The sequence below is a fragment of the Diadema antillarum genome, unplaced genomic scaffold (assembly GCF_040938485.1).
Source record: "Diadema antillarum isolate AM-2024a unplaced genomic scaffold, OU_Dant_1.0 seq00000105_RagTag, whole genome shotgun sequence".
NCBI classification, from domain to species: Eukaryota; Metazoa; Echinodermata; class Echinoidea; order Diadematoida; family Diadematidae; genus Diadema; species Diadema antillarum.
Window position 1 is genome coordinate 1,158,276 of NW_027271191.1, and position 23,168 is coordinate 1,181,443.

The 23,168-nt window shown below is 39.6% G+C and overlaps 1 protein-coding gene across 1 annotated transcript in view; it reads left to right on the forward strand.

The window, feature by feature from the left end:
- Nucleotides 1-2,231: 2,231 nt before the first annotated feature.
- The window catches only part of LOC139726943 (uncharacterized), a 60,168-nt gene continuing 39,231 nt past the window's right edge, over nucleotides 2,232-23,168 (forward strand). The window contains exons 1-9 of the mRNA XM_071637931.1: nucleotides 2,232-2,325; nucleotides 8,542-9,036; nucleotides 9,878-9,939; nucleotides 12,855-13,090; nucleotides 14,251-14,400; nucleotides 17,421-17,570; nucleotides 19,183-19,398; nucleotides 20,530-20,650; nucleotides 21,654-22,139. Of these exons, the coding sequence (XP_071494032.1) occupies nucleotides 8,606-9,036; nucleotides 9,878-9,939; nucleotides 12,855-13,090; nucleotides 14,251-14,400; nucleotides 17,421-17,570; nucleotides 19,183-19,398; nucleotides 20,530-20,650; nucleotides 21,654-22,139 (1,852 nt within the window). The 5' untranslated portion in view covers nucleotides 2,232-2,325; nucleotides 8,542-8,605. The remainder of the gene's footprint in view (nucleotides 2,326-8,541; nucleotides 9,037-9,877; nucleotides 9,940-12,854; nucleotides 13,091-14,250; nucleotides 14,401-17,420; nucleotides 17,571-19,182; nucleotides 19,399-20,529; nucleotides 20,651-21,653; nucleotides 22,140-23,168) is intronic.

Here is a 23,168-nt window from a genome sequence, read left to right on the forward strand (position 1 = left end):
TAGCCATGACCCTTTTCAGCTGAATAAAATCAATGTGTGTGTGTGGGGGGGGGGGGGGGAGCAATTTGGGGCTACTGACTGGGGCCCCGTGCAGGATAAAATAGCTGGCTTTGGTATTTTGGATATCCGTCTGATAGGTACTACTTCCATTGCAAAAGAAATTAGCCGTGACCCTTTTCAGCTGAATAAAACTAATATGTGTGTGGGGGGGGGGGGGGGCACTTTGCGGCTACTGTCTGGGGCCCCGTACAGGATAAAATAGCTGGATTTGGTGTTTTGGATATCTCTGATGAGTACTACTTAAATTGCAAAAGAAATTAGCCGTGACCCTTTTCATCTGAATGAAATCATTGTGTGTGTGTGGGGGGGGGGGGGGGCATTTTGGGCTACTGTCTGGGGCACCGTGCAGGATAAAATAACTGGCTTTGGTATTTTGGATATCTCTGATGGGTACTACTTCCATTGCAAAAGAAATTAGCCGTGACCCTTTTTAGCTGAATGAAACTAATGTGTGTGTGTGTGTGTGTGTGTGTGTGTGTGTGTGTGTGTGTGTGTGTGTGTGTGCCGGGGTGGGGGGGGGGGGGAGCTCCTTTGGGGCTACTGTCCAGGGCCCCGTACTGGATAAGATAGCTGGCTTTGGTGTTTTTGATATCTCTGATGGGTACTCCTTCCATTGTAAATGAAATTAGCCGAGACTCTTCTCAACTGCACGAATAAAATCAATGTTTGTGTGTGTTTGTACGTATGGCCTATGGGGGTAGGGCACTTTGGGGATACTGTCTGGGGCCCCGTACGGGATAAAATAGCTGGTATTGGTGTTTTGGATATCTCTGATGGGAACTATTTCAATATTGCAAAAGAAATTAGCCGTGACTCTTTTCAACTGAATAAAATCAATGTTTGTGTGTGTTTGTACGTAGGCCTATGGAGGGTGGGGCCCTTTGGGGCTACTGTCTGGGCCCCGTACAGGATAAAATAGCTGGCATTGGTGTTTTGGATATCTCTGATGGGAACTACTTCCATTGCAAAAGAAATTAGCCGTGACCCTTTTCAGCTGAATAACACCATATTGTGGGGCCCTTTGGGGCTACTGTCAGCATGGGGCCCCGTACATGATAAAATAGCTGGCATTGCTGTTTTCATTATAAGTACACCCAAAGGAACAATATCCACCAACTTTTGTCCGTGACCCCCTTCGGCTGAATAAATCGATTTTTCGAGGTCCCTTTTTGTGGTCCCTAGGCTTACGGTACAGGATGTGACTTGCCAGCAATTCATTTTATTGACCCTTGGCCACATCCTTATACGATGAGACCATTAAAAAGTGTGACCCTTTTCAGCTGAATAAATCTTCTGGGCCCCCGGTAGTTGTGTCTTGGAGTTTGAGTTGAGTTTGCATTAATTAGTATTTCGGCCGTTAATGATCGATCATTAAAATCCGCATTTTTGTGCCTCATTCTGTTCTACATTTTCTGAATTTTGAAAGCAAAATAAAATGTAAACGACATCTGTTGGCTCAAAAAAAATATGAATTCGATGATATTTCTGTAAAATTGTTTTCCGAGTTTTTGCTGACTGTTGAGGTGAGATGCTTGAAGTAGCAAGTACTTAGATAAACATGACGTTAGTCATTCTTCGATAGGATGGATTTACTTGATCGATATCTGTTTCGAGACGACTATCAAAGTGGCCCAGGAAGAGAAACAGGCCCCAGGTGCTGTAATTCACCCTAATTTTCACCGCTAACGTTTTGTATTAGTGTGCATTAATTAGTATTTTGCGTTAGTTTGCATTAATTAGTAATTCGCATTGAGTTTACATTGAGTTTGCATTAGTTTGCATTAGTTTGCGTCAATTAGTAGGACCCATTTGAAGCCCCCGACGTGGTTGAGCTGTCCAGGATTCGGGTCGGAATAATCAGGGCCAGGTTATTTTAGGGGAGCTGTCCAGGGATCCTACTGTACTATAGCTATGTAACGCCCAATGACATTCGATTACTCAGTATAGGCAAATCAATCACTGCACCGAGGATAAGTTTATCATTACCGACCCATGACCATACATATCTGTGTTTTCTACAGTATACAATGCCCTAGTTAGAATGAAAAATCATCCAAAAGTATTATCAACAAACGTATGCAATGCCTGGTGATGGTATTAAATACTGTCTTGTTCAAAATAATTTTCGCTGGTTGCACTTCGCATTTGGCTTGTCATACATTCCGCCACAAAATATTTTTCCAGAAATGCGTGACACCAGCGAGTCTCTGATGACACAACCCTGCTATTTGCTGAATTGATGGGGATTCAACATTAACGAATAAGGTAAAATCATTGCCAAATATAATTGTAACAAGGTGCGTAATGTTATTATTACATTTTAAGGGCAATAGGTGTAATATGATGTCGAAAATGATGTCACCATAGCGTTGCTAATAACGCCATAGCCCAGGGATACGTACTCGTAGCGTTAGATAGCTAGATGGATTGTATACAATTTGAAGGTCTACTGTAACGTAGCGTAGCGAGAGCAGTAGGCCAGAGTATGGAGGTGTATCCTATTAGTTACCGAACGATTTTTATTTAATTTCTCCAGACGCGCAACATTATACTTCAATTTAGCTAAAGATCTCCCAGAAGATAGTTAAAATTCTGATAAATTTAGCTGTAACAGTATGATTTGAAAACTAAGCCACGCACTTAACAAAATCAGTACATGTATTTCAAATAACCCTTCCACAAAAACCGTGTCTTTTTACTACAGTAGTTTTAACATTTGTTACCGACGCAAATTGTATTGACTATTGTATTTACCGAACATGCCCCCTCTGTATGGGGAAATTTAAGCATTGCATTTTCGGTCAATGTTTTTAACGCAGAATAACAAACATCAACATTTCAGCGATTATTACTAAAATTTATATTGGTACTGTAACTAGAATACTTAACGTTTTTTACTGCAGTTTTGCAATTTTCTGCACCGGCCTCCCTTGTGAGCAACAGCGCGTGCGTAGTGCAATGGATGCGCGCGTATACGAGTTGTTTAACGGGCTTCCATTGAAAATGTACGTGTTCGGTAATAGGATACTGTTCGGTAATAGGATACCTGCCTATACTGCAGTAAGTGCGACCAGCAGCGGCGGCCCGAACGCAAAATGTTCGGAGCGCTCCGGCTGGGCTGGGGGTTACTAGAGACCTAGTCTATAGTAAGTTAGTTAGTGTCTAGATCTATACCGAGGCAGGGTTTCCGTTACTGTACAACAGCTGTGCGTAACGGTTAGACATAGAGTCTACGTACAAACTATGTAAATTTACGTAGGCCTACAGACACGACGTATCATTGATTGGCGTACGTATGACACCACACAAGATGTATCAATATCAGAAGTCATATCAGATAAAATAGTCTAACAACTGTAGTATTCTGCATGGGGCATCACCCCACGACGAGATTTATTCCTCCCATTCATTGCAATATTTGGTAAACATTTATTATGTAGAACTCGCGGTGTAGCCAGTGACAATGATACTGGAGACAGGAGTGTAAAACGAGGAATGTTTGCTTGCATTTTAATTTTGCGAGAGCCAAGATTTGCGAAATTAAAATACATATGAAAGTTCTTGTCTACACTAGAATCTATACGCAATGAATGTTAGAGGCAACACATGAAAATTTCATTCCGTGAAAAGGGCCGTCAGCTCCAATTCGCGAAAATTTCATGCCATGAAAATATTATGTTTTACAGTAGAGTTGTATGGGTATGGCAGCAGGAGGTGCTACACTGCTAGCTGCTAGTTCAAGGAGGTGCAGGTGGGACCATTACCAATCCAAAACTTACAATGTAGAATGGGTCTATTACGTAATTTAAACACTCTTTTGCCAATGAAGATATATGGTCGTGTGACCCCCAAACCGACCGCTTAGCAATTTTTCTTCCAATAAATGTGACTGTGTTGCGTTGGGTAAATATACTTAAGTTTCACCAACATGAAAGTCCCAACCTACATGTACTGCCCTCATCTATGGATTGCAGATTGAGCATTTCATGTTCTTTCTTTTTGTGCGTGCTAGATACATGTGTGAATATTTTAAATGTGATTTTGAAATTTTTGGCACTATTGTTAAGTGTTTCTTCCTCATCTTTCAACATTTGGCAAAGCTTTAGTATTTCAACATGTAATACATGTATTGTCGGTGCCAGGTAAAAATGGCAGAGGTAAAAATGGCAGGGGTAAAAATGGCAGAGGTAAAAATGGCAGAGGTAAAAATGGCAGAGGTAAAAATGGCAGAGGTAAAAATGGCAGAGGTAAAAATGGCAGAGGTAAAAATGGCAGGGGTAAATATGGCAGGGGTAAAAATGGCAGGGGTAAAAATGGCAGAGGTAAAAATGGCAGAGGTAAAAATGGCAGAGGTAAAAATGGCAGAGGTAAAATGGCAGAAGTAATGAGAGCGATTTCATCAGAGATAAGCGTATGAAGACGTTTTGAATGATAACCTAGCCAGAGCAAACTGTATTTATCGAATTATCAAATCCAAACTGCAGATTTTAAGAATGTTTATTGAATTATGTTTTAAAAAGATTAGAGCACTCTCATTCTGAGTTTGATTCAAGTGCAGTGGCGTAATCTGTCTGTTCAGAGGAATGATAAACCAGCTAAGAGCCTAGTAGGCCTGTGGGAAATTATTTTTATCATTCAGTATTATTATTATTATTATAATTATTATTATTAATGTTATCTATCATTATAAGGGGGTTCCAACAATGCTGCAAAGCCCTTAAACAGTATAATCCTACGTTGTTTCGCCAAATGAAGTTATCACACACACACACACACACACACACACACACACACATGAACCCACTTTTGGTATAAATATATACTTCTATACGCAGATATACACATGTACATACTCTCACATACACACTCTTACACAAACGAATTCCGCTCACGTCCAGGCTAGTATATTGTCATTATTTTTCATCTTTTGAACTGTTTAGTGTAAAGAAGTGAAGGAGACATAGTCGAAGCAAACCGCTAAATTGTCACCTGTTCTATATGTTATTTTCTTACAGTCGGGTTTCGTAGGAGCCTATTTATCTCACAAGGCCTGATCGCGACATAATGTAGAAGTAAAAATACAAAACGCAAAAAACAAACTACAGCAGATGTATCGGCAGACATAAGTAAGCTCTTGCAAAATATTTTATTACATTGTTCAAGTATCACATGGCGCAAAAACAAATATCTCGAAGTTTAATGAACACTTTGTGGTCATTTTACAAACTTATGCCTATTAAAACTGGAGACGAACATTAGCAATAGACTGTTCTAGTGAGAGTAAAAACCGATAGTTTGCCATGGGTTTTCTTTCAATTATTGTTGAACGAATCCGCAGGCGAAAAAATGTAAATGTTTGATACCTCTCAAACTTAGCTGTTGCCCCAAAGCATGGGCGTAAATCCCGGAACACACCAGAATCAGGTCAATAGCACCATTAAACCCAGAGATAATCGCAACTGTAGATTTCAAATGGCGACCATTTTGAAATTCAATATGGCGGACATAAAGAGAGAATTCCAAGTGGCCCAATATCTGAAAATGTTTGCAATATATGTTTATGTACATTTTGTGCCAAATTTGGTGCTTGTATCACAAAATGCACGATAGGTTTGCTAAGCTGCCCCACTAAGAGTATTTAGTGATACCCCTTTATATATAAAACATTTTCGTGTAATTAATGATTTGTTTAACCCCTAATTTTGGGGGAATGGGACATCAAGCGGGGAGAAATGAGACAACCTGGAGAGAAATTGGATAACCATCATGACCAAAGTAGGATTTACACGTGCTGCGGGGAGAAATGTAACACTGCCCTATTAAATTTCTCCCAGTGGTAACAGAAACAGTAAAAGATCCCTGCCAATTTTTCATACCTGCATGTCTGTTATCAAGCAATTTTATTTTCAGAAGTTTGCATACTAATATTAGAATACCTATTAACATGGTATAGGACCTACCAGATCTAAAGTAAGTTTGATATTTTACTGACAAGATACCTGTAGAGCTGTATAGTGGTTAATATGTCCATTTTCAGGTGTACCGAGGCTCATCTTTTTACTGATATAATTGGATTGTTGACTGGCCAAGCATTTTTCAAGTTACATGAGTGTCCCATATTTCTCGTGTCCCATTTCTCCGCGGTCTCCCCCGTGCTTTATTTCAGAAGGCACGAAAAGCACGTATTGCGAGAAAGGTGTCAGAAACATGACGAAAAAAAAAATCTATCACTTTTACCTCGTCCTCTTGCATTTCAACGACTGAATTTTTATCAATGGCATTTTTATCTCTAGCATTTTGACCATTGACATTTCGACCACTGACAACTTTACCTCTGACATATTTACCACTGACATAATCATTTACCTCTGACTTTACCCCTGCCATTTTTACCTCTTCCATTTTTACCTCTGCCATTTTTACCTCTGCCATTTTTACCCCTGCCATTTTTACCCCTGCCATTTTTACCTCTGCCATTTTTACCTCTGCCATTTTTACCTCTGCCATTTTTACCTCTGCCATTTTTACCCCTGCCATTTTTACCTCTGCCATTTTTACCTCTGCCATTTTTACCCCTGCCATTTTTACCTTAGCCATTTTTACACCGAACCGTATTGTCACCCCCACTTTTTCTTCTTGTGCACTTTCATTTTTGGTTATTGTACTAAGACTATAAAAGTTGAAATTTCATGGTGTGGAAATTTTGCGCATTTCATTCTACCAGAAACTAGCACCAATATAAAAGCACACAAATATTTTTTGTGTGTCATGTGTACAACTAGACCACCCTATTAAACTGTGTACATGTAATGTCTTGATTCCGCAGAATTGAAAACGGGCAAAATTGATATTACTCTGACTTTGCAGAGCACGAAACATTACTATCTACTTTTACCGTATACATGCTAGTACTTCATCTAGATCTAAGTACCACATATACTTTAAACAATTCACTTTCTATGTTTTTTTCTTTATTAAGATGGTTTACTTTTACCTAGCCTTGCTGATTGTAGGAAGAGCTCCTTTCCAAAAGGTGCTTAGAATTTAAATGCACTTTTGATGGTATCTATAGAGAAAAACCTGGGTTTTTCGTTCACATGCTTCTATCATAAAGTAATTTCATGCAACGACTCCATGTCCCATGACTGTACCCTGTAATGGGATAAAGAAAATGTGCCTCAAAAAAATATATTACACTGATTTTAAACACAGTGTATTTCTTTGGATTTTGTGGATTTAGCACCTTTTGGAACAAAATTTTCAGCGACAACAACACGTAAATATAGTTTAAGTGACTAGTTTCTGTGACTTAATATATTTTGCTGGGATGATTCACACATTCTCCTGTTTCCTCCATCTCCCTAAATAATGTACATGTAGGCATAGAAATGAAACATTTCACAGCTAATGATCAAGTAATGTGTTGTGTGTGGGTCATTTGGAAAGCAACACAGGTAGAAAAGCTAGCCAGCCTGGCCTTGCTCTGGCGTCAAAGTGCAGTCAAGAATGCATACAGACTTCTGATTGGATCCTGCTGGATATAGCATTTTCTAGAACAAAACTAAAATAAATTCACCAACTTTTGGAACTAAACACATTTTCATTGTCTGATCTCTCCATTTTCTCACAAGAATTGTAATATGTACTTTAAAGAGTTTTCTACATGAGACTCCTAAAAATGAATACATTCATATGTATGTCAAGAAGTTCAAATTAATGAAAAGCAGATTCTAGTACCATTTGGAAAGGAACTCTTTTTTTTTGGGGGGGGGGAGGTGGGGGAGATGGATGTATTTTCAAGATGTGACCATCTCAAACATTGATAACACTGCCAAACATCAACCACAATAAAATACACGGTACTACTTGTACAATTGTAGTCTAGTACCACCACTGGTCAGTACTAGAGTAGTAGAGCCAGAGAGGGAAAAGGCGACCACTGATAGCGATCCTTGTTGTTATCACTGTTCCAATTCTTCTACTCAGCTTTAGAACTATCTGTATCTAGTATGTAAATCCTCTGATGATACAGGAAGAAATTACCCAAAATACCAAGCTGGTAGCCAACACTACAAGATGAATACGGTATTACACAAGTATGCCTTTCAAGTCAGAGTATTCAACACAAGAGTATGACATTGATATTGTTACTTGATACCTTGCAAATTGACAGGTTGTTCTGCCATCCCCATTCTTGGTACAGGAGTTAATAAAGAAATCAAATGTGTATTTACCATGCTTTCAAGAATATATTATGAAGTCAAGCAGCAGAATGACTACACATCATATCTGAATGAACTTTCCATCTGTGCACTCATATTCTGCCACTACCTCTGACTGTCACAAAAGCAAATGGTTACACTGCCAGTGTTATTTGGTGGACATGTATGACAAAGGAAAGTGGTGAGAATGTGAATCAAGTAGATAAGCTCTCAGCATGCTGTACCGGTACACCCTTCTCATCTTCTTATCTTTTTGCAGAATAAACTTTTCGTTTTGATGCTGTCATTGTCTGCGTGAGAACCGTCAAACTTTGGGTGAAGTGATGGCCTTGGAGCAGGTGCATTACTTGGCCTTGCTAGAGTCAGCTAGAAGTATCAGGGAGGAGATTGTGTCTTTGGAAGCCATCAGAACAATATTGCTGAGAGCAGAACAGAGAGCAGCAGAAGATCCAGAGGAGGAATGGCTGTCAATTGCATCAAGTAACCTAGGTGACGAGATCCTTGACAACCCATTTCCAAGGTCTACCCCAGAGGGTCTGTTCCCGAGGCAAACAGAGCTCAATCATTTCATCTGCTACGTGTTTAGGAGGCGCTATGGCTGGTCAGAGGCAGCAGCGAGTAACCCTCATGAACAATGTCCACGAGACCTCAGTAACAATCGAGAGGAAGCGATTTCTTTGCCCATACCCCATGGGGAGAATCAAGTGGTGCACAAAAATAGACTGAATGAGATTCTGGATGAGATGGTGAAGTGGTAAGCACCACATAGTCTCTTTTTTAACCTTTTCTGCGTGTATTCCTCTTCTCCCCTTCTCTTTTGTCTTTTGTTTTCTGTGTCTCTTCATCTCTTTCATAGTATGCCTCCTCACCCTGAGGGCGCGGGAGGTATTATATGTACATTTTTTTACTAGCTTGTTAGTGTATCTGTCTGTCTGTACGGCCCCGATTTTTGCAAAATTTAAAGTTTATCACTGTTCCACATTCAAGTTGATTTTTCATATTGTATAATCAAAGAGAGTAACTACAGCTGTACGAATTCATTGAAACAGGATATTAGATGATAAAAATCATCATGGCATTTTAAATTTTCTTGTCTGCACATATTAGGGCTATTTCTCACAAATCACCTTGGATTGAGGTACACCCATTGGAATGTCATTGTCTCATAACTGACCTGTACAAGTCTTTACTCCCTTTTCTGTCTAAAAAGAAGTTTACAATGTATGAATTACCATTATTCTATATGACAACAACACTCTTGCTGATGGGAAAGCCCTCATCGTAGGAATTGTAGATGTCAGCACAATGAGTGCCAACAAAAGTAGTTTATGGATATATGCAGAATATCAACCTATGAGTTTGCTTTGCTAGGAGGAATGCAAAATGTTCATGGAGACCTTGTTAGCCTATTTGGGAAGTTTATCAGCTAGAAACACAATCTCTGAGCAAGGATACAGTACAAAGTCGAGGAGTGTAAATACCCCCTATAGTACTTGTTCTTACATCACAGACTTTTTATTGTGTCATACATTATATACGTTGTATGTGAATTAAATTGTCACACTGTTTCCATATCTTGTTCATTACTGTTGCAGGTACTTGTCACAACCAGTAACCAAGCCTCTTTTGAAGAGTCTGAGTTATACTATAGCACAAGGTGAGGTTTCAAAATTTGTTAAGCTGCACATGTAGGTACGATTTTCAAGTACCTATCAAGGCCAGTAAAATGGCCCTGACATACAATTTAGTGGGGTAGAGTTAACCTACAATGTATTTATCTCATACAGAAGGGGACTAAACTTCATTTTTATACCTTCGCCACAAAGTGTCACCGGAGGCATTATGTTTTCGGGTTGTCCGTCCTTCCGTCCGTCCGTCCATAATGAATTTTGTGGACAGCGTAACTAAAAAACCGTTTAAGGTATCCTAATGAGACTTGGTATTTATATGCATTAGTGGACGAAGTTGTGCCTATCAACTTTTAGGGGCACATGCTCCAGGTCAAAGGTCAAGGTCAAATGCTCAAAATTTCACTATTTCCCCCATATCTATGCAATGCCTGGAGGTTTTTTTTTCTGGAAACTTGGTGTATACATGTAATACCAAATATAGATTCTCCAGGGAGAGTTTCAAGTCATGAGGTCAAAGGTCAAAGGTCAGAGGTCAAGTGAAAATGTTTAAATTTCACTGTTTTTTCCATATCTTGGAAATGGTTCAAGCTATCTTCTGTAACTTAGTACATATGTATATGCATGTACTGACTAGCAGTGATTATCTATGGAATGTGGGGGGTCATGGGTCAAAGGTTATGGTCAACTCCTCATAATTTCACTTTTCCTTCATATTTAAATGCAATGCCTGCCAGATTTTTCTTGAAACTTGATATATGGGCAATTCCGCAGTTAGGTGGACATGACATGGATAAAAGAAATGTGCCTCTTTATCTTACTCTTTAATTTAGGTACCAACTAATGCCATGGATGTTCACCAATCATTAAGGTCTTTCAAATTCAGTACATTTTATTTTTCGTATTTATTGATTTCGCGAGATCTAAAACCATCATTTAAAATGTACATGTGGGACTGGGGATGCTGAAATTCACTTAAATGCAAATTACAGTGGGTTCCTTTGAAATTTTTTCCTCAAAGTTTTGCTAATGGGTAAAAGATGAATACATTTAAATACTCCAGAAGTCATGTGACATTTTGTCAATTACAAAAGGGTGAAATGACCTGCGGAATTACTCCGGACAAATGTAACGTTACTAACCGTAACGTTACTAACCATGCTTTTGGGGGTCTAGCTAAAAAATAATTGGTCGAACTGCTAAAAAAATTTGTGTGAACATTTGTCATGATGCAATAATTAAAATTAATGCAACACTCTTCTTGAAGTGACTTGAATTTTTGCACACTTTTTGTTACAAGACATTGATTTTTTTGTCATGTCCTTTTTTCGTAACGTTACTAACCTGCCCTTTAAGTTGCCATAGCAATTCTAATATTTCATGGATTGTATTCATTCTTTTCTGTATCATAAACCTGGGAAGGATGAACATGTTTTTGACATAATTTTGACTTGAAATGAATAAATGGTAATTTAGTAGTAAAAACAAATATCTGAATTTGTTCAAATGTAACGTTACTAACCGCGGAATTGCCCATATACATGTATAACCCAATAGAGATTCTCTTGGAAGTTTCTTGCCCAAAGGTCAAAGGTCAAGTGAAAGTGCTATATTTCATTTCTTGGTCCATATCTCGAAAGTGACTCAAGGTATCATCATGAAACTGAGTACAGGTGTATATCTATGCATGCTTTACCTGACAGTGATTCTCTTGGAAATTTTAGGGTCATAGGGTCAAAGTTCCAGGGTCAAAGGCCGAGTTAAAATGCAAAATTTTTTCTAGTTGATAGTGAAATTACACTTTTTCTCCATACATTGAAAGTTTAATCAATGCATAGACTTATAAAAAAAAAGGGTCAAAAGTGAAGTAAAAATCCTCAAATCCCCAAATACCTGCGCTCTTAGGCAGTATAGCCATCCATTCAATTAAACCTAGTCCAAGGAAAGTGAACATTCAACACATTTGTGACAAACCTGTCATTTTAATATTTTGCCAGTTGTGTGAAACTCATCACACATTGTCAAGACATTGTACTATAGACCTATTAGGAGAACCATGCATTAAGGCGGAGGCATACCAGTCGCCATAGCAACATTTCTAGTTGATTTTCTGTTTTGTCAAGATTGGTTAAAAAATTGAATTTGTGATACCATTTATGTCTTTAGTATACAATAGAAATCAATACATGCAGAAGATACCAAAAAACACCACTTTGCACATAGACAATTTAGACTGTAGGGTATATACACTGCACATATCATACGTTGTAGGCAAGATTGCCATCACTTGACAAAGACATTTAAAGGGATCGTACAGTTTTGGTCGAGACCTAATTTCAGGTTTATAACATTTTTTGGTGAGATAATGAGAAACCTCTCATGAAATATGAAAGAGCATGTAATTCTATGAGGAATTCAATGTTTTTTTTAATGAAAATTGGTTTTGAAATGGCTGAGATATCCAAAAAAAAGTGATTATAATAAAGTGTAGGACCCACACTTTATTACGATCACTTTGTTTTACTTTGTTTTTGTATGTTTCAGTCATTCCAAACCCAATTTTCATCAAATAAACTTTGAATTCCTCTTCAAATGGTATGCTCTGTACTATATCATAAGTGTTTTCTTGGTATCTTGCAAAAAGTTAAAAGCCCAATTCTCATCTCCACCAATACTGTACCATCCCTTTAATAGCAGTCAGGGTGTTTATTGCTTCTCATGTCTGATATACAGTATGATGGATTTGCTCAGATTCATCTTTGGTCAATATTTTCTAAATGTGTCTATATTTGTTCAGCTTTTACTGAACTATTGGTAATTTTGGTTCTCTGCAGCACAGATCTCTTTAATAAGATGCCATCCAAGTGGGTGAACTGCAGGCATATGAGCCATAATAGCAAGATTCAATCAGATTGCCTCTCTACTAGTATCTTTTACTCAACAGCTGCTGACAAACCTGTGGTTCGAAACCAGACAGTGATCCATAGCATGGACTGGCTGAAGATCAACAAGGCACACTGCAACATCCACTCCAATTATGATGACATTGTGTTGGTAGTCTTGGCAGGACTGACTGACATTTGGTCTGCCATTCGTAAGGCGACTGTATCCCGTCTCCCTGGCATTCTAGCGAGTTTCACCATAAAAGAAGCCGAGGACTTTTTTGGAGCATTGGCAAAGGCAAGAATCCTGAGTCTATCTTATGAATTTCTATCTCTGTGTGCAAATATTCTTATTTAGTATGCCTTTGATATACCCACTTGTAAAAGTGTCATTGATAAAACAATATACAAGAGATCAATGATTCTTGTAAAGGAATGGAACAGAACACATCTGTCCACAGGAGGAAATGTTTTGGCATCCCTCTTTGCTCCCCTCAGTGATGTCTTTGGTCTTTTAACTGAGTGAATCGTATTTCAGCATTTGCACAGAGGAATCAAAGTTAAAGAATGCCCCCATGTTCCTTTCCTGTAGAGACACTTAGGGGCTAGCTTTTTGGGGGTTACCTGTCGTGACATCAGAACAGAGAAGAAATGGGATGTTCCAAATGAGATACAGAAGATGGACTCAAGGCTGTAACCTATGTTACGATGGGCTCAGTCTAGCCAAGCCTAGGAACAAATCTAGCAAAACATTTCTGAGGGCACTGGAGAAGTAAGAGATACTGGTATGCTACACTGTAGTGGTCAAAGAAATTGAGCGAAAGGAGGGCAAGCACTATGCATCCAACGGTGCATCTTTTATCCAGCAATGTGCATAGAGCACAGTGGAGAATATTAGTGGGATAAGGAGGAGATATTATGAGCATGGAAACATCAATCTGAGGTTTCCTTGAAGAGCATCATTGCAGCAAGATATTGGAAAAGTCAGGGTTTGATTAGGAGTTTAATTTATGTATCTCCATGCCTTGTCCTTATGTCGGGGTTTTCCTTGCAAAGCAATGTTATACGTGGAGCAATATCATGTGGGGAAAATGCTTGGTAAAGCACCGTTGGAGACATTAGTCGACAAGCAAAATCAAACTAAGACTATTCATGGTCATGCAAGGTGTATTCATCAGACCTGGGTGGCAAAAGAGGGAGCAAGCATGTCATCATAAAGGTCGCATCTACTGATTTTTGCTCTTAAAAAGCAGTTTGATATTTCCTCAAATACGCAGAGAACAGTAAAGTGTTACCTCCTGAGATACGTATCAGTGACTAAGTTTTCTTGAGGGATTCTTGAGATAAAGTTACACGAAGTGTGGCTAGTAGACTGGAGTCAGGAGAGGAACTGCACTGATTGTGGTTCCCTTTTTCTTCATCACAAAATGCAAGTTTTGTTTTCTTCATTGATGGCAGATCTGTCAAAGCGATGATAGCAGCTGGCAGTCAGTAGAGGGTGCATTAATGGCTATAAATTCTCTGTTGAGAAGATTCCAATGGATTGGTCGCCTGCCTGTGGAACCATTCTCACGTGGCTCTGTGGAAGAGACGAGATACTTTGTCAAGGTGAGGATCACCATCAAGATCAGTTTTCTTCAAACCACTACCATACTTTCCCTGTTTGCCATTCATAACAGTTGTCACACACTTTTTGCTAGAATGCAAGAATAATGGTCCCCTCTTTCTTGGAGTGGGGGATGGGAGACAAGCTTTTCTCCTACTTCAGCTGGGGGCATGATTAAGATGTGTCTGGTCTTGGCTGGCGTAAATCACTGCCCATGAAACCCTATATTATATGGGCATAGCCATTGTCATATCAACCAAGGCTTGACATTAGTTGTTGCCTGGGACCACCAGAAATAGATATTGGGCTGCCACTTTTTGAGAAATGATATGCTCTGGTGATCCAAATAGGTCACCAAAAATTTATGAGTGTGTTCCTTGTTTCTATGTGTCTTTCTCATCCATAATAAAAGAGAAGAATTACTCACTGCTGAGTGAGTGACAACTGCACATATTTGAGCTAGCTGACTTAACCAGGGTTGCCAGATTGCAGCTAATCTACCAAGCTAATTCGGTCTATATTATATTATATTTGAGGTATGGGGCAAAGATCAAGGGTCAAAGGTCAGGTTAAAATGCTAGTTGGCTGTGCATGCCGCCTCCATAAATATATCTAAGGTTTCGTTTCTAGAATTTTAGGTGTGTGAGTAGTAAATACATGTACATACCTCCCAAATCTGCACTACTTGTAAATATTATATCGTTATATAATATTTGATGATATTTTAATAATATGTTAATATGATATAACATTTAATTATACTTTGATATAACAAACTCATTGTTATACATGTATAACAATGAGTTTATTCATGACATTGCTGTGAACCAGATACTTGTCCGGAATAAATCTAAACATAATGTGCAATGCTTTGTGATGACAGACCAGCACATTTTCAGTTTGGCAGATCTGTCCACTTGACTACCTAGTTATGTAATTACTGTCAGTAAAGACCTTAAGCTCACATTGCAATTGCGGGCATGTCATTGCAGTGTGAATGCAATCCAGTAGAGAAAAACACCTTTGTGTAGTGTTCAAGCACATACAATTGTACAGTGTAAGCCAAAATCCACTTGTGATGAGGGAATGTCAGAAGTCCACCTGGTAAGCGAGGCCTTAGTATTAGTACCCCATTACCAGGGAGAAATGAGAATTCTACACTTCTTTACATTTCCCTTGAATTTTTTGTATCAATCATAGATGTACTTTGATTTTACATAGCCCTATGTTGTTGCATTACTCCTCAGAGTAGACAGGTATAGGGATTTGCATTTGCTATTGTTGCTGGATTTTTTTATTTGTTTTGGTTTTTAGGTTGCACATACATGAATGTCATCTGTGTAATAGACTAGGACATCAACAATATTTCAGTTTACAGGAACAGTGAAAATGCACCAGCATACATTACTAATTCCACCACCTATGGACTGCATGAACTTTGTGATGTTGAAAAATTTGCATTGGTGTCCCTGAAAGTGATATTCTCTCTGATATTCATGATTATCATTTGTTTGTTGATTGTTTTTGGTTTTTAGCTCACCTGAGCCAAAGGCTCAAGTGAGCTATTGCGATCGCCCTTCGTCCGGCGTCCGTCGTGCGTCGTGCGTCGTCCGTCGTCCGTCGTGCATAAACTTTTTACATTTTCATCTTCTTCTTGAAAACCCCATGACCGATTTTCATCAAACTTGGCAGGTAGCTTCCCTAGGGGGTTAGGAACTCAATTTGTTAAAATGGGCACCATGCCCCACCCAGGGGGCCCCCAGGGGGGGGGGCCCAAACCCCCCAAAATTAAGGAATCTGTAAAAATCTTCTTCTCTAGAACCAGAAGTGATAGAGCTAAGTTAATACTATGAGTTAGTACATTGATGACTGTAGTTTCAAGTTTGCTCATGGCAGAATCAGGGGTGCCCCCCCTTGGGACCCAGGGGAGGGGGGTGGGGAAGGGTTCTAATGGGGCCTAAATTGTACATTTCCATCTTCTTCTTGAGAACTCCATGACCCATTTTCACCAAACTTGGCAGGTAGCATCCCTAGGGGGTTAGGAACTCCATTTGTTAAAGTGGGCACCATGACCCACCCAGGGGGCCCCCAGGGGGCCCAAACCCCCCAAAATTAAGGAATCCGCAAAAATCTTCTTCTCTAGAACCAGAAGTAATAGAGCTAGGTTAATACTATGAGTTAGCACATTGATGACTGTAGTTTCAAGTTTGTTCATGGCAGAATCAGGGGTGCCCCCCTTGGGACCCGGGGGGGGGGGGGGGGGGGGGGGGGGGGGGGGGGGGGGGTGAGGAGGGGTCCTAATGGGGCCTAAATTGTACATTTTTATCTTCTTCTTGAGAACCCCATGACCCATTTTCACCAAACTTGGCAGGTAGCATCCCTAGGGGGTTAGGATCTCAATTTGTTAAAATGGGCACCATGCCCCGCCCAGGGGGCCCCCAGGAGGCCCAAACCCCCCAAATGAAGGAATCTTTAAAAATCTTCTCTAGAATCAGAAGTTATAGAGCTGAGATAATACTATGAGTGAGTACATTAATGACTGTAGTTTCAAGTTTGTTCATAGGAGATCCAGGGGTGCCCCTCTTGGGGGTGGGGGGGGGGGGTGGTTGGAAGGGTCCAAATGGGGGCCTGAATTGTACATTTTCATCTTCTTCCTGAAAACCTCATGATGGATTTTTGTCAAACTTGGCAGGTAGCATCCCTAGGTGGTCAGGATCTCAATTTATCAAACTGGGCACCATGCCCCACCCAGAGGGCCCCAGGGGGCCCCAATTCCCCCAAATTAAGGAATCTTGAAAAAATTGGGCCCTTATTGTACATTTTCATCTTCCACTTGAGAATGCCTCGTCAAATTTTGGTAGAGCTGTGAATAATTTAGATTAGTGACTGCGTGAAAGGTGAACTTGCGATACTCAGGTGAGCGCTAGACCCGCGGGTCTCTTGTTTGTTTTGGTTTTCAAGAAGTTATATTTAATAGAGTCTATAGGTCATAATACAGAAGCTTTTTGTGTTGTTTTGACAGTTTGGCAATGAGGAGCTGAGTAACCTGCCATTGTTCATCACAAGCCAGATGCATTCTATTGTCTACCCACTACTGGCTCATCCACAGCTTAGTGTTAGGGAGTGCGCCATCAAAGGGTTTACGTCATTTCTATCCCGTTGTGAATTTCAGGTGAGACCCTATCTTTAGAGCTTCTTCTGTTCTGTGCCATAAAAATCTTGTTAGTAGGGATAGGTGTCATATTATGTATTTGTTCACTGTGTCTGTTTGTACCTATTCTGAGAATGAATTAATTCCCAAATCTGTTTTGATATTGTAGCAATGTCAGGGGGAGACTCTTCAGATTTGTCTTTTCATGTTTGTGAATCAGAAACATTAAGGAAAAAGAAGAATCCTTGACCAAAACTGATGAAACTGCTACCTCAAAATTGTCATCCAATGTCAAACTCTTCATGTAGTTGAATTTGTCCTGTCATACCATGAACTCAAAGTTGACCGAACAGTAATTGCGTACAGTTTTCCAAACTCAGTGCCAGTACATTGCGATAGGGAGATAAACTTTAGTCGCGGTCATACTGGCAAAATATTAGGAAGTTTAAGATCCTGATCTTTAAGATCGTGGTCTGTAAGATCTCAATCTTTTGCCATTGTGACTGCAAACTTCCCACGAAACTTCTTGCAAAACTTCTCGCAAAACTTCCCACTTAAAGAAGGGATATTTTCCCCCATCCCCACCAAACTTCTTGATCTTTTGCCAGTGTGAACGCTGGAAACTGAAACTGAAACTGAAACTGAGGCAGTACTACAGGGCATGTACATTACCTTTAGTGATACTTCTACCAATGGTAGCTCTTCATTTCTTTATGTTAGAGTGAGATCTCTTCCAATGTCAGTTTTCTGTGTTTTATCACACCTCAAAAGCATAGGGGTGTAATTCATCACAGCATATCATTTAAGAGATAGTATAGTATTGGTGGAGATGAGGATTGGGCTTTTAACTTTTTGTGAGCTACCAAGAAATTACTTGTGAATTAGTACAGAGCATACCATTCTAAGAGGAATTCAAAGTTTGTTTGATGATAATCAGTTTTGGAATGGCTGAGACAGCCAAAAACAAAGTAAAACAAAGCAATGATAATAAAAAGTGGGACCCACCTTTTATTAGAATCGATCTGTTTTAGATATCTCAGCCTTTTCAAGACCAATTTTCATAAAATAAACATTGAATTCCTCTTGGAATTACATGCTCTTTCAAATTTCATATGAGGTTTCTCATTATCTCACCAAAAAAGTTAGAAACCTGAAGTTAGGTCTCTTTATGATTCCTTTAAACCAACATTTCTATAATAATCTGTGCAGACCTACATCTAGTAGCTGCTATTACATGGGACATTGACAGTGTATATTAACAGTAACAACTGATTTTTTTTTTTTTATGTTGGTAAGTGCAGCCTTAACCGTGTAAATGTCTTCTTATGAACAGCATCCTCAGCACGATGACTTCCTTGTCCACTGAGCTGAGGAGGAATCAACTTCTCTACTTCCTCACACACAAATTAATAATATCTCTGTTTAAGTGTACAACATCTTGTCTACTTGAACCAGAGTCAGCTCAAACTGACTTTTAACCAGCTGTGCGTGAAGTTACCCCACCATTAGGATTTACCAGTCTGAGATCCATGTACTAGAAACTACAAGAAAGAAAGAAAGAAAGAAATATGCTTATTTGAATCATTATTGTGGAATTTAATTGTACATTGTGGAATTTAATTGTACATTGTAGGAAGCCCTTGCATCTTTCTCCACGGCCATCTCTCGACTGGGGCAAGAGTCCTCTATCCTGTCAAGAGAAGCGACGTCCAGCCCAATACAGAAGAAAACAGCGAGTGTGGGGCAGTCTATGTCTTTACCACACTATGCTGTGCTAAGCAAGGATTTCAAGTTTCTGAATGCCTATGAAGCAGAAGGACTCCTAGGAGTGTGCCTTTATCTTATTAAGGTCAGTAGATGTTGAGTGGAAATGAGGGAATGTTGCTGATTTTAATGTTGAGGGTGGTAGTGTCTATAGGAAAACTTGATGTCGTGAATAAATATAGATTCATGATGGCTCAAGGAAATGATATTTGGTTTATGCAAGTTTATCTTGTGTAGAAGAAAACAAAAAAGTGTGTTTTTTGTTGTTAGCAGGTAGTCTTTTTGATTATTCAGCAATCCGTTTGGGCACAATTTTGCTATGAAGAGAATAACTACAATCCGACATGCTATCTCTCTCATACACACCTGGTATTGAGAGTCAGTAAAAGGAAGTGCTTCTCCTACATGTGCAGAGCTTCATCAAAACATTTCTGCAATGTGTACCCCAATGGAACATCTGCAATAAGGCCTAAATATAAACTGAATGCAGCATCCACATTGATTGAGTCCTTGTGGTATCTTAATTTCGCTGTTCCCTGAACCAAACTGTCTACCTTTGCAAAGACAACCAAGTAGCAAATCATCCAATATAATTACAATATCACATGGTAATAGCATGTTTAACGTGGATACTAACTTCTGGGCAAGAACACTTGTTCTTGTAAGAGACATTTAATTCAGAACATCAAAACATTGTACAAATGTTAGTGTAAATGACTGTGCTTATTTGTGAGAAAAAAACTCTCTCTTCACTTGATTCTGTTTGCTTAAGTAAGGTAGCAAACACCTCTACTCCTGAATGGTGCTGAAAGGTAAAAGGTCGATTTACACTGTAAAAGTACTCTTGGAAGAAGAGTCCAGTGGGTATTTAACTTTATGTGCCATGGTGTAGACCCCCCTGTGTGCCACATTATTCTGGACTGCAAAGCATGTCACATCCAGTCAATATTCAGAGGAATTGTTCATACTTTGTCAGCAGCGTATTGACAGGCACTTATCTTATGCTGTGCTATGTACTAGTATAGGAAGATTTTGTTTTTTTTCAAATATATATTCAGCTGACATCAGTAATCAAACAAAATTTAGGCTGTGCAGGGTTGATGAATTCTACTCCTCTACTATCTTAAATTGATATTTCTCATTGTTTTGTGATATTAATGTCTTACATTGTGTTTTAACAAATAAGGTGGTCAATGGTCTTTTTTTCTGTGAACAGCATATACCTCCAGGCCTGTTGTTGCCCAAGTGGCCCTACTACTTCTCAGTGTTCAGCCTGTATCTCATGCATCCTGCTTCAACTGTGAGACAAGCTACCAGTGAACTATTTAGATATCTGGGTAAGTTATCTGTCAAAAGATTTCAGGGAAAATGACCACAGTAAAATACTCAACACAGTTGATCATGGTGTAAAATTAAATTTGTGTCATCTGATCCTTTTATTTAAACTCAGTCTGGGAAGCAATCCTCTGCTCCCGGGGTTTACAATCACTCTGAAGGCATTTTTTGAGGTATAAAAAAAGGAAAACAAAAGTAAACTAAATGCTTCACGATTTCCTCTTCCCTACCACGTAATTAGTATATTCTTAAGCATGTGCATTTCAACAGAGTGAATTCTCCAGCATACAAAATCTCTAGATCAATTCAATTTCTTGATGTGGGTAGCTGCTTGAGGTGAATACTGTATATGCTGTTATTTTCGCATACAGATATTTTCGCAAATGAAGAGGTCATAAACTTTTTCGCGAGATGTTGTTTTCACGTATTGACGCCGACGCGAACATAAATGCACTATCACCCAAGTGCTTTGAGGCATTTTCGCGTGTTATTAATAAAACCCTCGTAAAAATAACAGCTTATATAGCAGTCACCCAGGGACTGCAGCCTAGGTGGCATCAGGTAGATGGTTCCTGGGAGTTGGCTGACATCCAGGCCTAGCAGTTGGTTGTGGCGTTGAGGGGTATACAAATGTGGCAGCACGCGTAGCTGGATACACACGGTCGGCTGAGTCATGTGTCGCCAGTTCGCGAATGCCTGTCTGCCTCTACAACTGGGTCTCTGATGCTGGATGTCTGGATTGTATCCAACCCTGGATAACAGAGCTTCTTGGCCAGGTGACTCTTTTATGAGGTCAGATGAATGTTGTCCATAGGGATGGCATCAAGCATTGCAGCCGAATATCATGAAATTCATGAAAATAAAAACCTCGCGAAATATTAGGCGTATACAGTAATTGATCAAGAAAAATACCTTTGATACTTCAACTTTTTAAGGTATTGAAAGTGCACTGAATATGTAGAGCAGATGGAAAGTGTAATGAATTTATATTTTCTCATTTTACAGTGGTCAAGGACACAAACAATTCAGCCTTGCTAAAGCTGATTCTTCAAGGTCTGAGTGCTGACTGGGGCATCAATATAAAATACATGAGTCAACCTGCTCATACTCTTTCCAAGTTTCATCGCCTCTCCATGAATCAAAAGCACTCAACTGCTGCTGCTGGAAGTGAGCACACAGGCAAGAATCAGGATCGCCGCAATAGCACAGACTTGGTTGGCAGGTCTTCTGCCTTCACCCTTCCTCAAAACCCTGGAGATTCCCAGACAGGGGCACACCCAATGGCAATGCAAGCCTCAAGTCCTTCTGATATGCCCCTCAGCTCCAGGGATTCTGAGCTGGCTCCTGGAAGTATGCACGATGGGATGGGATCATGTGATGAAACGGACAGATGGCCACCTCAAAGTCCTCGTCAAGTGCGATGGAGACAAATGCCATTTTATGGGCAGAGCAAGGCCATCAGCATCACCAATGTCAACCAGCTTGGAGTTGGTAATGACTGGAAACTTTGAAATATTGTTTACCAGTGATTTGAAAATGTACTAATCACATAAGTAATAAGTCAAGAAGGGTGCAAAAAATATTGCCCTGTTTTTGTCCCCGCCGAACGAGTTCGAGCAGGGGACTATGAAACGGGCTCCGTACGTGTGTGTGTCCGTGTGTGCGTCCTTGTGTGATCAAAATGTTCAATTTGGTACTTCTCTGTCATTTATGAGCCGATTTTGATTTTGTTTGCTTTATATGAGAGCACTACATGGGAGCTTTGAAACTTGTACACAGAATTTCAGTTGTGACCTTTGACCTTGACCTTTGACCTATATTGTACATTTTGCTACAAAATGCTACTCCTTCGCCATTTCTAACCCGATTTCGATTCCGTTTGCTTTATGTGATGGCAATAGGTGAGGGCTTCAAAACTTCTACACAGAATTTTGACCTTTGACCTTGATTTTTTGACCTGTATTGTACATTTTGCTACAAAATGCTACTCCTTCGCCATTTCTAACCCGATTTTGATTCCGTTTGCTTTATGTGAGGGCCTCAAAACTTCTACACAGAATTTTGACCTTTGACTTCTTTGACCTTTGACCTTGATTTTTTACCTATATTGTACATTGGCTACAAAATGCAACTCCTTCGCCATTTCTACTCGATTTCGATTCTGTTTGCTTTTCGTGATGGCACTAGGTGAGGGCTTCAAAACTTCTACACAGAATTTTGACCTTTGACTTCTTTGACCTTTGACCTTGATTTTTTACCGATATTGTACATTTTGCTACAAAATGCTACTCCTTCGCCAATTCTAACCCAATTTCGGTTCCGTTTGCTTTACGTGATGGCACTACGTGAGGGCTTCAAAACTTCTACACAGAATTTCGACCTTTGACTTCTTTGACCTTTGACCTTGATTTTTGATCTGTATTGTACATTTTGCTCCTTCGCCATTTCTAACCCGATTTCGATTCCGTTTGCTTTATGTGATGGCACTATGTGAGGGCTTCAAAACCTCTACACAGAATT